At 42.1% G+C, this 13,903-nt stretch overlaps 1 protein-coding gene across 8 annotated transcripts in view; it reads right to left on the bottom strand.

Annotated features, from left to right (window-relative positions):
- Positions 1-3,266: 3,266 nt before the first annotated feature.
- Hivep2 (HIVEP zinc finger 2) overlaps positions 3,267-13,903 on the bottom strand; it is a 190,188-nt gene continuing 179,551 nt past the window's right edge. For all 8 annotated transcript variants that reach the window (XM_050122228.1, XM_050122220.1, XM_050122224.1 and 5 more), the window contains 3 exons: positions 11,441-11,542; positions 9,828-10,723; positions 3,267-5,727 (listed from right to left, as the gene is read on the bottom strand). In XM_050122228.1, coding sequence (XP_049978185.1) covers positions 4,903-5,727; positions 9,828-10,723; positions 11,441-11,542 — 1,823 coding nt within the window. In that variant the 3' untranslated portion in view covers positions 3,267-4,902. The remainder of the gene's footprint in view (positions 5,728-9,827; positions 10,724-11,440; positions 11,543-13,903) is intronic.

Raw genomic sequence — 13,903 nt, 5'->3', positions numbered from 1 at the left:
TCTTGGAACTGGACTCTTGCCTGTAACTGAGAAGATTTTAGGAGGCTAAAGATTCCCATCAACTTTTTTTTGGCAGAGCAACTGCTCAGAGCAAAGCGCTCCATGCCCTTACTGCCATGCCTTCTGGTGGTGATCTCAGAAAGCCAGCCCAGCTATCCAAGTAGCCCAAGTTTTTTTCCCATTGGAGAAGTCACACTGGACCGTCTGCGTCACTTGAGTATTTTTATAGAAAAATTTTTACTTCAAAGAAATTTATTCCTTAACATGATTTGTAATGAAATAATAAAATAATGGTATCCTCCAGAGATTGTATGCTTGGGGCCAGAAAAATGGCTCAGGTGCTTGCCAACAAATCTGATGATCTGCATTTGATGCCTGGGACCCAGAGTGTGGACAGAGAGGGGGTTCCGTGGGTTCTCCTCTTTCCTCTGACTTCCCCATGTGTGCCATGGCCCCCAAATGAATAAATAAATGAATGTAACAATAAGCGCTGTCCTGATCTATTCTATATTTGTTGAGATGAGTTTCATTCATACCAATCCATATTTATTAAATTTGTGCTTACATAAGACAGCAAAGCTTTAATTCTATTTGAAGGAAAAAAACAGACTATTGTCTATCACTGATTCCAAAATAACTTATAGTCACTTAGGAAATAGAGGACACCTGCTAATTTGGTTCATTTTCATAAGAAATGTCTACCTTTGAAGATGATCCTGGTTTTGGCTAAGCAAGAAATATGCATATGAAGAGGTAAGATGACCCACAGAGAACTTTAGAAAATCAAAGATTAACTTCTGCTTGTCAGTGTTTAGCTATACTTCAGCAGAAAATAAAATCATTTCTGTCATGTCCTTGAATACTACGACAAAACCAAGCCTGGTATATTAGTGCGTATCTATTACAGAAAGTATGTTTCTCTACAGCCAGAAACCGGTGGGCACGTTGGCATGTATGATGGCATACAGCTCTAAAGAAGCAAAACAAAGGGAGGGATGACACAGCCATGATTGGTAACATTTCTGAACTAATAACCTTGGTTGCCCACCATGAGATGGCCTTCATGTTTATTGTACCCGTCTGAGCTTATCTGACCCCAGCGACTTTCACTGGAAATTAAGAGGAACAATAACAAGCTGTCTGTTATTTAAGAGCAGATGTGCTCAGAGCTGGAAGGCTGCAGTTTGAGCCTTACTTCATCAACGAACCCTCTGTTTCTATCTTCACTGCTCTATAGGTTTTTAAAAGATGGTTGGTTTAATTTATATTTTTATTATAAAGCTTCTATTATGCTTCTAAGTAAACAGTTATCAAATCATTATACACTGTTGCCTTTCTACTTAAAATTATGTGTAGATGGACATGTAAATATATACAAATGTATATACACATATAGACATGTGTATTATTCACACATATATACATGTGTATTATTCATACATATATATGTATTTGTACATACAAGAGTGCAAATGTTTGTGCACATGCATGTAGAGGCCATACCTAAGCCTTGATTGTCATTCCTCAAGTGCTGCCAATCTTTTTTTGGAGAGTCCCTCATTTGGCCGAGAGCTCATCAAGCAGACTAGGCTAGCCATCTTATGAGTCCCAAGGTTCCATCTTTTTCCTGCTCCCCAGCACCATGACTAGCCACATGTACAACCACACCCAGCTTTTTTTTCTTAACTAAAATTTTCAATTTTTGACCATTTCATACATGAGCATTGTACTTATATTTAGCATTAGTTCCTTTCCTCCCTTGCTTTCTGACCTTTTCTATAATTTTACATATACATGTATAGTCTGTAATATGTATCTCTCTCTCTCTCTCTCTCTCTCTCTCTCTCTCTCTCTCTCTCTCACACACACACACACACACACACACACACACACACACACACGACTTTCTTGCTTCAGTCTCTCTTCCTTGGCTTTCCTGACACAAAGCATGGACTAGAAAACAAGACTATGTTCTGTTTTGCAATCTGGCTCTGGACCACTCTGCCAGATCCCCATGGAACTAACTTCGCTTTGCTTACTTTTTATGGACGTACAGTTTCACACATCCTGGGTCACAGCACCTGTGCTTTTCCACGACATCGTTCTCCTGGTGTGCCCCCTATCAGAATACAGACTACAGAAAGCAAGGATCTGTTGTGCTCTGTACTGTAACCCAGCACACAGAAGGGTACTCCATTGTAGGTAATGAAAAAGTAAGTGGAGTTTGTCAACATACTATTTTTAGGCTGTGTTTCAAGGCTGTGATGGTCTCTCTCTTCCTACTTGCAAAACTATGGTCCTGACTATAAATCCTGGCTACTCCAAGCCACATCTAGTGTAGTTTTTAATATTAACATTTGCTCACGTATAAATCTCTATACTTACATGATCTTCTGGACAGCAAACTCATCCATTCTGGATGCCCATAATCTTCTCAGCTCATAGTAGGTACACAAGCAGTGTTTAGCAATGAAAAGTGAACAAAAAAAAGCAAAGGCCCAGACTCTCCCACCCCTTCTCTCTCTCTCTCTCTCTCTCTCTCACACACACACACACACACACACACACACATACACACACATAAGATGTCAGAGGAGTAAGACAAAATTCTCTATACATAGTCATAATGTGTTGGAATTTCTTAAGCTGGTTGATTCTGCTGACCTTCAATTCACCTTTGTAAAACAGAAAAGACAGTCTGACTCATAAAACAAAACAGGTAAGTGATAAACCCACCAACTTGAGATTTTATCATAAAAACACTAAAACACTAAGAGCTTTTGACCTTTTATGGTCATTTTTATTACTTTTGTTACTAAAAAGAATGTTTTCTTTAAAATCCCCATGATTTGTAGATATGCTATGGTATATGTCTGACGGTTTTTGACTTTAAAAACAGCAGCAAAAGATTTTTCTAGTGGAATTTCATTTGCATATGAGTCTGTGTGCTGAAAGTGAGATGGGGGGAAATGGTCTGAGTCTACTCAGACACTGTGCCTGTTTCCCAGGCTCAAGCTTTGTTTGGATGATACCATTTCTAGGACCACACTCTAGAAACTGCCTGCCATCTCTGCAATTCCGACGACCCACTGAAGCCAACAGCTGTCTTGTCTCCTGTTAAAGACTATCTGCAGTTGGCACGCCTCAGCATGGAAAGAACATAGTAACTGGAATCACTGAGTATAGGTTAATAGCATCAAAATCCTCCAGGAAACAAAACCAAAAGATGAAATGTAAAACAGACACACACAAGAACTAGACACCTCAAGCATGTAATTATATATTTATTTCTCTTTTTAAAGAACACTCCTTAATGTAATTCAATATACAAACTTGGTTTCACAGAATTATAATCCACGATATAGCACAAAGATAACCCAGATTGTGTGTGCGCATGCACATACATGTGCGTGTGTGTGCACATGTTGCTGTACCCCTCTCTCTACTCCACTCTTCCGGACCTGCAAAGGCTCTTCCCACCTTCAACACTGATCAAAAGCCATTCTGAAGGTTATATACAAAAAAACTTCCTCCTCCCAAGAGTTGCTTTCTCTTGAAGGCTTCTCTTCTTCATTCCCCCTGAGACAGCCAGGAGTGACACTCTTCCCCTGTACAAAGGGCAAGGCGGCATCCCCTAATGCTGATGTTAACCCTGTAACCATATGGACAGGCTGATGGGAAGAGCTGGGGAGCAGGTCTCCATCCCCTTTCCCCGCTTCCACACCCAACCCTCAAGTCCAAGTGCAATCCCTCCATGCAGCCTTAGTTCCAGTCACTATCCTGTGCAGAACCAAGATTTTTAAGCCCAGGTCTTTTCCACGGGCAGCGCACAGCACTGCCTACCAAGCCACCGGGCCGGCCGATAACCAAGCTTTTACACAGTCCCATGTGCTTTGTCATCTGAATTTTTAAAGACACCCTAGCATAGGTCTGTGGCAACCTAGTGTCCAACTGAGTTACACAAAACTGTACCAGTGATGCACTTGTTCATATTTACATGGGGCGGAATGTTTTTTCCCATAATTTTAGATGAATATATAGATCAACATGTTCACATAAGACCAAATACTTTTAATATTATTTATAACTGATTTATAAAGCTTTGAAAAAACTCACAATAGCACATTGTTTACTTTAATGCTTTACGGTACTATCCATTTAAAATCACAATCAGCACTTAAGTTATTGTCAATCCAGCAAACGAGACAAAAAGAATTTACAAGTTAAGAACCAACTGATACATCCTTTATCTTTTTTTTGTAACTAATGCATAAGTGCAGAATAAGATATTCTAGCTTAAATATCTTGCTTACAATGGACGTTTCTGTTCTAGTTACGCAACAGTAAATCCATGCTTCACATAGAAAAGCAATCCACAACATTAAGAAAAAATGTACAATTTATGAAACAAAATAAATATTAGTATTACAGAATCAGAGCTGTACATAAAAGCTGTTCAGTTTTTATCATATAAAAATATGTTTTAGTGCAACCTCACATATATATTGATGCTGTTTTGCTTTACACCATTTAGATCCAAGTGTCCAAAAGAGGAAAGAAATTACATTTATTACAAAGCAGATACACAAATTCTAAAATATGTACAAATTACTGCTAAAAAATGCTTATAAGAATATAAGCAAAGTAAAGAAAAGGCACAAACATCTGTACAATCTTAAAAGTACCAGACCCAATAGGTTAATTTCAAATTTTGTTTTGGTCAGGCTCAAGATGACTTGTTAATTTACCTAATTGTCTTCAAAGTAACAAAAGTATTTATAATAGCCAACTACTGTAACTTAGGACAGGCATGCTATCAACTCGGTTACCTCTATTCCTAGAAAAACAAACAAAAAAAGGGGGGGGAGAGATGTGGAAATGAATGCGTCCATGCATCTCAGATCAATGTAGCTGATTCTTTTCCGCAGAAGGTTCATTGCCTTCCTCTGTGCTTAAAGATAATTCCTTGCTGCTGTGAAAGTCTGCCTTCTTCTCATCCACACTGCTCTTGCTGTAAAATGTGGAGTGGGCTATTGCAGTCTGTGATGTACCAAAACTGTCCTTCTCACCATCGTGTAAGTCAGGGTGGGCGGCTGAGGTACAAGGCTGACCTGGCTCAGGCCCGCTAAAGTGTCTAATGCTGACGTGTGCACTTTCCAAGGGTTTCTGCTGGGGCTCCTGCACCCATGTGGGCTGATCGGCCCCAAGCAGAGCTGCCTCTTCTGTGGCAATCCGGAGGGAGGCGATGGCTTTTGTGCAAGTCTGTATGTTTTCTTCCTGTTCCCTCTCTGTGGCATTTAGGCTGTCTTCTGAAGTGCTCTGTTTCATCAATAGCCGTGGGGAGGAGGATGAACTAGGTAGACCAGATGACTGTAAAACTTGAGGGGTTTGTTTCTCATGCCGCCTGGAAAGGGTGTAGGGATCCTTAGTGAAGGCCTCCCCTGGTGCTCCTTTCTTCTCCTCAGGGCCCTCCATGGGCAGAGGCAATGTGGGTGGAGGATGTAAACCGGAGAGGGCAGGTGGCATGGAGTGAACCATCTGGATCCCACCAACTGGCACCATGGGGATAGGAGCTCGTACTTGCTGCTGAGAGTGGAGTGGGAGATGACTGAAGACAGAGTCAGTAGGACCCTCAGGGAAAAGGCTGGAGCCGTGATGTTCATAAGCACCTTCTTGGTCTCCATGGAGACTGAAGTAAGGAACCTGAGGTAATCCTCTTCTTAGATTCTACACAGGAAAACAGAGCACAGAGTTTGTTCAGTTCCAACCGCTTTCCTTTCTTGTGCTAAACTTCCTCCCTCTCTCCCTCTGTTTCCCTGCCCTCCCTCAGGATGCCCAGCACCTAGGAAGAATTTCTCAAAACTGAATGGATTTCTCAGCTGTCGTTGTTCAGTTCGTTAATGAAGGTGCGGGCCTGTGGGCAGTGGCTTTTGTTTCTAAACAGCAGAGTGCTCAAGTATCCAGTGAATTTCCCACAAGGCACAAAGTCGCACACTGGCTATTTTCTTCATAAGAGCAAATGAATAAAAAATGGATTCACAGGAAAAAAAACTAACAACACAAGAAAAAAAAAAAAACAAACCAAACAATAAACAACTAGCAAATACTGATGGGACTGAAACTAAAAGGAGATAGCATTGTCAACTACTTATGTATTTGATAATGAGCTGAAAGATATTCCTGAGACGAGGTAGAAATGACAAGTTGGCAACAGGCTTGTAGGATACCCTTTTTCCCACAAAGGATGGCTGGGTGGTTATGAGGAACTGCAAACCAGTTTCTGTCCTGTGCAGTGCAATGTCTTGGGCTAAGGAACACATCCCTCCTCAGGAAAGGTCACTTTGTGGTGAGCATCTATCTAGTTGAAGATATGCCTGCTGTGGACAGGTCTTACTGTGCAAAGCTCTGACCTACAGGATTGCACACCTACTAAGGAGATACCTGATAAAGAATGCAGGTTTCTTCAAGTCCTCGTTCAAGGCCAAATCTTATAGAAATGACTGTGTTGAGAAGGGAGCAAGTAGTTGCTAACCATCCCATGTGTTTAATAGTTGATCATTTATACTCAGTTTTATAGCTGGAAATCAAAGGTGATTATGCCTCAACTCCTCTGTTGATATTACTTATATCATAAATGTTTTCTTATTAAGCAAAAGTATTTAGAAACCGGAGCCAGATTTCACGGTTTTAGTCTTGAAATGAAGGTTTAATTTGCTATCCTTGTTTTTGTAGCAGAACATAATTCAGATTGCTGGATTATTGTGCTCTAGTAAATATATCAGATCCTCAATTGCTATGATTCCCTAATAATGTACTCCACTGTTGGCTTATAGGAGAACTCAAGATAGATTAAAAATTTGACAGGTATAGCGGTAATCCAGGAAAGCAATCTTAAAATCTGTTGTACTTCATCTCAGGGATGCCTCCGCTCTCAGATTCAAGGACTGACTCCTACCATTAAAGATTCACCCAGTTCTATTTAGACTTGAGCCTGGCTCAGGAACTATAAATGATGTATACGCCTGCTACTCTGTGCCATGCTTGGAATTGGTTGTGCTCTGGGCTACATCTTATCCAAGCTGCAGACAAATGTGGGTTTTTTTTTTCTATAACACAGATGAAATAGTTTAGTCACCAGCCTTGGGATCACCAGAACCTCACAAGCTAGGATGGGGGAACATTTCAGGACTCAAGAAGACTCCCCTATATGCTGTATACATAGAATTCCTGACCCTCCACTCTGCTTTTAAAAAGAACAAGTCTTCATCAAACACCAGTTAAGGCAGAGGAACCCTAATGCTTGTGGGATTAGGAATTATTTGGAAAGATAATAATCTCCAAAGAAAATGAATTATTTGGAAACCATAGTTATCAGAGATTTAAAGGCTGAAACTAAAAGGTGACTTGGGTATATTTCCATTTAACTGTTATGTTTCCATGTGTTCTTTGTGCCATCCACTGCATATACCTCCTGAGAGTGCAGATCTTATCAGCTGGCCAAGGAAGGGGTCAGCAGAAGACACTAGGAGAGATGTACCATTACACAGATCTACTTGAGATCCCCGACTCTAGGCTGATAACAGAGTGATGAATTAGCTTCTAAAACTAGAAGACATTCTGTGTGTCCTAAATCCAATAAAAGCTGGGCTCTCGATAGACATTTCAGATTCAGACCGTCACTATCAGAAGTGAAGTGATGACCATAGGACTGGATGAATAAAACGCACAGGCTTTTAAAATTCTCTTCTCTACCAGAAGATGTGAGGGTGGAATCTTAGTGCTGCATGCTGCCTTCCCTAAATCTGGCCCTAAGTTCAGACTAAATCAATTATTTCTTGTATCAGAGTGGGCATCAGAGTCTTTTCATACCAGTCCCTGTACTGTGGGGCCTGCATCAATGTTGGCACAATGACAGCAGAATTCTAGAGAAGGGACTATGGTTAGTCATATTCCACTCTGATGTTTTCATACATTATTAGATGCCTTCACCTGAGAAAGCAGTCAGGAGAAATACCTGTCAGAGCACACACAGCCAGGTCTATTTTGCTCTGACCAGGAGCACCTTGCTCACACCTCACAGAAAGATGACAAGTTTCCCTGCTCATCCAAAAGGGACGAGTGCACATCAACAGAACTGAACTGGGTAGCAGGCCAAAGGCTGTGTCAGTGATGGAGTCTGTGAGCTCTGGGAGATACCCAGCCATTTTAAAAAGAAACAACAAAAGAAAATAAACAAGACCCTGCACAAAAACTAGTACAAACTCAGTAACTGATGAAACTAATTTTCTTCCAACTACTCTGTAGTCTCAATTTAGAGGGTCAAAATTAGATGAATTCTTTTATTGCTTAATTTCTTTAATTAATTAGTTAATTAATTCCTTAATTCCTTTGCTTGAGTTTAACAGCATGTTAAATCAATGTCTCTGTTTTCCCGATGTGATTGCCTGAAAGAGTTCCACCACCTCATACAGGCGAGTTATGGGCCATTTGGCCAAATGCTGAATCAAAAGCTTCAAAGATGATGGGGCAGGACTGGTTTAGTACACTCTGCCAGCATCGCCATGTCTCCATCAGAGGAAGCATTTGATGCTACCCCAAAGGGACTTCCAGCTTCACATCCATGATGCAGTAACTTATGCTATACAAGATACATAGATGTGCAAAGATATGGTGTCTTTTCTTAACTTGCTAGTGTATTAGGTTGAAATCAGTCATGTCCATACTGCTGAGCATGTCTCTGCAGGATTGCAACATCGATCGGTAAAACTTTGTACCTGATTTATGAAAAAGGGTGATGAGGATGCAGGGAGGAAAGCTGGGAGCTTTCCTGAAGTTCGAGAACAACAGTGTGAGCTTACGATTCAAGACAGCAGTAGGTGATAAGAAGGAGGGAACAGGCCGCAAGGGCAGGGATAGAGAGAGTTAGGAGTTGGCAGTGGCTTCTATGACTGAGAAAGACCATGCTATATCAGACAGAATCCAGAGCAAAGAGAATACAGACAGAAACAAAGATCCGGAAACTAAAAAGATTCTTAAAGCAAACAAACCCAGAAGCAGGCCTCTGTGCTGCCTGTCTTTTGACAGCCCTCTCCAGATGAAAAGAGACACCAAGATCTCCTGGGCTTCTCTCAATGGCTTGTTACTAAAACCCTGGTTTCAGGATGGTCTATGACCGCCACTGCTGCCACCTTGGTTTATAGTAAAGGTGAAAGGCAGAAGCCTCAGAATATTCTCGATGTTCTCTGACTGCTCATTCTCTAGGCCTGCACTTTCACTTAGCATCTCTACCAGGTGAGAACAGCAACAAACACAGAAGCCTCGGTGCCTTTGACTCCTGAGCTACCAGAGTGTCGCACTGCCCTTTTCTCGGCCCTGACCGTTTTCCCATGAGCACTCATGTCGGGAAATGTCATGAATATATTTTTACCAAAGCATTTTGGAAGTCAAGGACGAGGACTGGATCAGAGTCCTCACCTGCTGAAGAGTGCCTATCACTGACACAGGAGTGTCCTCACGTTTGAGTATGCAGGCATGCCATCCCCAGGGCTCATGCCTCAAATTAATTAAGCTTAGAAAACATTCCAAAGGCTTCACCTGTTCCCAGCTGGAAGTTCCCTCCTGATCTGATGCAATATTATACCTGGAATAATGCCACAGCCACGTCACCAATGCAGTGAGTAATAAAAATATCTTCCTGCTATTTGTATTAATAGGTTCCCTCCTTCCCTCAAGAGACAACCACGTTATAATAAACGCCTTACAATTATGCGACGGTAAATACCAATGTTCTGCAGCTTTGGTGGAAAGAGAGCTCAGGTCATACTTACAGGAGGCCCCAATACAATTGGCTCTGTTTGCAGATACTGTCCCATGGATAATGGCGGGTTATGATATAAAGCCCTTCTGGGAGATGGTGCTCTGATGGCCGTCATATATCTTTTCTCTCTTCTGGGAGAGAGGTCTCTTCTTGCTGCCATGTCTTTTCCAGGAGACAATGGCCTCCTTGGGGACAAATGCCTTCTTGGTGAAGCATCCCCTTGAGACATCTCTCTCCTCAATGCCGCTTCCTTTCTTGGTGACAGATGTCTCATGGGTGACAAATCTCTTCTAGGTGATAAATGTCTTCTCGGTGACAAGTCTCCTTTGGGTATCAGATACCTCTTTGGCGAATTATCGCGACAGGGTGAAGAATCATATCCTGGTGAAGAATGGTGGCTCGAAGGTGAGAAGTCCCTTGGGGAGGAGCTCGGCTCCGACGACAACATGGCCTCTTCATCCATGCAACTCGGGATGTCTAACCTGTCTTTGTCTGGTTCAGAGTCCGTACTTTTGCTCTGGAACAGTCTCTGATACTCTGTCATCTGGGTATCTTCGCAAGAGTCACTGGGTGTCATGAGCTGCGTAACCTGAATACTTGGCAGAGTAACCAAATAGCTGATCAAAGAAGGATGTCCCAGAGAGTTATCTGGAGGAACTCCATGGGGTACAGCGCCAACATTGACCGGCAAAGAGGAGAACCTAGGAGGCTGAGGACTGGTGCTTCTTGACCTTGTTTTGGGAGTCAGATCTCCCTGGTCATCAAAGTCATCATCATCTTCATCATCGTCATCGTTGTCATCTCCGTCTTCACCATCAGATTCCTCAGCATCTGAGAACTGGTGATCAGTTGAAATGCTGGACATACTATGCTTCTCAGATGTTTTGTGCAAATCTTCCATATTTTCTGAAACAGTCCAATAACAGTGGTTAAAATCCCAAGTTCGAGGCTAGGAGCTCGCGTCTGCCCCAGCACTCTTTCCCAAACCTTCCGTTGGCCCCTTGGTCCTCTGAAACATTCACACCTCTGAGCTACCCCTGGACACTTACTTGCCCCTGACTATTTACTTTCATCCCTGAGAAGTCCAGAACAGGATCTCATGCTTTAGACTTCAGGGATGTTGCACTGGGAAACTCTAAACAAATGGGCGTGGTTAATATTGCTGATAACAAAGGCATTGGCCATCTCTGCTGCTTCAGGTGCCAGTTTGATTTAAGAGGGTTGCCTCAGGAGGTTTGCTGACCTTCAGATTCTCTACTGACTGAGGGTAACCATGGATATTTTTTCTACTGAGTCTCCTCTAAATAGGAATACTAACACATTAAAATGCTTTCAACTTCCTCCAAAAGCTCCATAACATATAAATCATAACCGCATCCTCCTCACACACACGCACACACACACACATACACAGCCCTTCACATTTTTAGATACAACTGTGTTCCTAGTAAGGTCTCCCCACCTCTAAAACAGTGACACTTGAAATGTCTTTATTTCTCATTAGTAGTTTCCAGGCAATTCAGTGTGCCATTTCATTTCCTGCAGAGTATTTAAGAAAGTGACAGGCAGTCACTGGGCTATAAAGCCCACCAAAGAGGCTAATCAACTCAGTAAGTCACACACCTGCTTCTTCAGTTTCTGTGTCCTCGACTGATGTCATTGAGACTCCCAGCTCCAGGCATTTCTTCATGTGTGCTTTAGATTTCATGTGTTTCGTTAGGTTTCCTGGGAAACAAACAAGAAAACAAGAGAATTAACGGGCTCTCAAACTGTGGCGATTGAAGCCAAATATGTGTGATGAACTACCTTGTGTACATACAACTTTCTACACCATAAAACATATCGAAAAGAGATTCAGGGGTCAGCTGAGATGTGCAGAGCCTGTTCTTTCATTCTGATGAAATTAGCACGCCATTTTCTGCTATCATCTTGACAACAGAGTAGCCATGTACCAGGATGCATCTGGTTTTCAAATGCAGGCTCCTAGCAGCCTAGCTGGAAACTCAACCTGATGGAAGCATTTGTTCTCTACAAGAGCTATGCTTCTATTAAATAAATCAATAAATCACAAGTATTTTTTTATAAAAATTACTCTCACATTATTATTACTTTGTTGCTTACATATCTAAGGATCCTAAGTATTAGTTTAATACCTCCAACAAATATATTTCTACACCTTTATTGCTCGTATCAAAACATGTTATCTGCAGTTTTTAAGAGGCTCAAAAATTTGGGGGCTATAATCATTCTTAAAGATATAAGTTACTTAAACTTATTAAATTTCTGCAAATTCATAAAACTTGTCTGTTTCTTGTTGGGGAATATTATTTTAAGGTGTGTTACTTTTGTTCTTGCTGTGGGACATTTGTTTAATGATGTAAAGATGTGTTGCTTTTGTTGATGCTGCATTTGTTTAACTGTGAAGCTGTGATTCTTTGCCTGTCTAAAACACCTGATGGTCAAATAAAGTACTTAATGTCCAATAGCAAGGCAGTACCAAGTATAGGTGGGGGACTGGCAGTCAGATAGTACAATCAGAAGGAGAAAGGAAGAGAAGGAGCAAGATAGAAGAAGGAGAGGAGGACATCAGGGGTCAGCCACCCAGCCATGGATTGAGAATAAAAGTAAGAAAGATAAAAGCCCAGAGGGAAAAGGTAGATGGGATAATTTAAGTTAAGAAAAGCTGGCAAGAAACAAGCCAAGGCTGGGCACTCATAAATAATAATAACAATCTGCTTGTGATTTATTTGGGAGCTGGATGGTGCGCCCCCAGAGAACACAACAAGCCAAAAAGTACAAAGGGTAAACAACAACAACAACAGTTTCTGCTACAGTTTTTGTGTGGATGGTATGCATATGGGTGTAGATGCTAATTATGACAAGATCATGTACAGCCAGTCCCCTGTATCCATGACTTCTATATCTGTAGACTCACCCAAGGATATTAAAAAAATGAAAAGCATATTATCTGTATTGAACACGTTTAAACTTCTTTCTTCGGTATTCAATACACAATATGATTTTAAACACTTGCGCAGCAATTACATTGTATAAGGTATCCTAGAAACCCAGAAGGGACGGGGTGCTGAGGGCAACGGGGCAGGCGGGAGTTGCTTTGCTTCAATAGCCTGCCTGCAGCAAGGTAGGCCTTTTGTCAGCGAGGTTCCTGGCCAGCAAGGGAACCTGATCCTGTTCTGGGGGACCCATCAGAGTGAACCTTCATCTGGCGATGGATGGAGATAGAGACATAGACCCACATTGGAGCACTGGACTGAGCTCTCATGGTCCAAATGAGGAGCAGAAGGAGGGAGAACATGAGCAAGGAAGTCAAGACCACGAGGGGTGCACCCACCGACTGAGATGGTGGGGCTGATCTAAGGAGAGCTCACCAAGGCCAGCTGGACTGCGACTGAAAAAGCATGGGATAAAACCGGACTCTCTGAACATGGTGGACAATGAGGGCTGCTGAGACGCCAAGGACAATGGCATGGGGTTTTGATCCTACTGCATGTACTAGCTTTGTTGGAGCCTAGACAGTTTGGATGTTCACCTTCCTAGACCTGGATGGAGGGGGGAGAATCTTGGACTTTCCACAGGACAGGGAACCCTGACTGCTCTTCAGACTGGAGAGGGAGGGGTGTGGGGAGTGGGGGGAAGGGAAGGGAAAAGGGAGGCGGGGAGGAGGCAGAAATTTTTAATAAAAAAATTATGTTTATTAAACCTACAAAAAAAAGAAACCCAGAAATTATTTAAAGTATACAGGAGAATGTGAACTATGTGCCAGTGATACAGGACCTGGTATGGGGGAGTAAGTATCTGTGGGAGGTCCCAGAATCAATTCCTCATAGGCACAAGGCTAACTGTATTTAGTATGCTTCTTCATAGTATACACATTCTTATTCCAGAGAGGAACTCAGTTGGACTCTTGATCCCCCCCACCCATCTAAATAGGTTTGAAGTTAGGGGTTAGAAGTGGAAACAGTCCCGTCTTGGTTTTGATTTGCAGAAGTCACGGGCACTTGAGGTAGCATAGGAGAGCAAAGAGGACAAGAGAGCACTGGAAGCTTGGCAGAGGCAAGGAGGAGG

Source organism: Alexandromys fortis, unplaced genomic scaffold (assembly GCF_014885135.2).
Source record: "Alexandromys fortis isolate MF-2015 unplaced genomic scaffold, M_Fortis_MF-2015_v1.1 scaffold_215, whole genome shotgun sequence".
NCBI lineage: Eukaryota > Metazoa > Chordata > Mammalia > Rodentia > Cricetidae > Alexandromys > Alexandromys fortis.
Note: the sequence above shows the minus strand (reverse complement) of the source record. Positions and strands in the feature narration are given on the sequence as shown.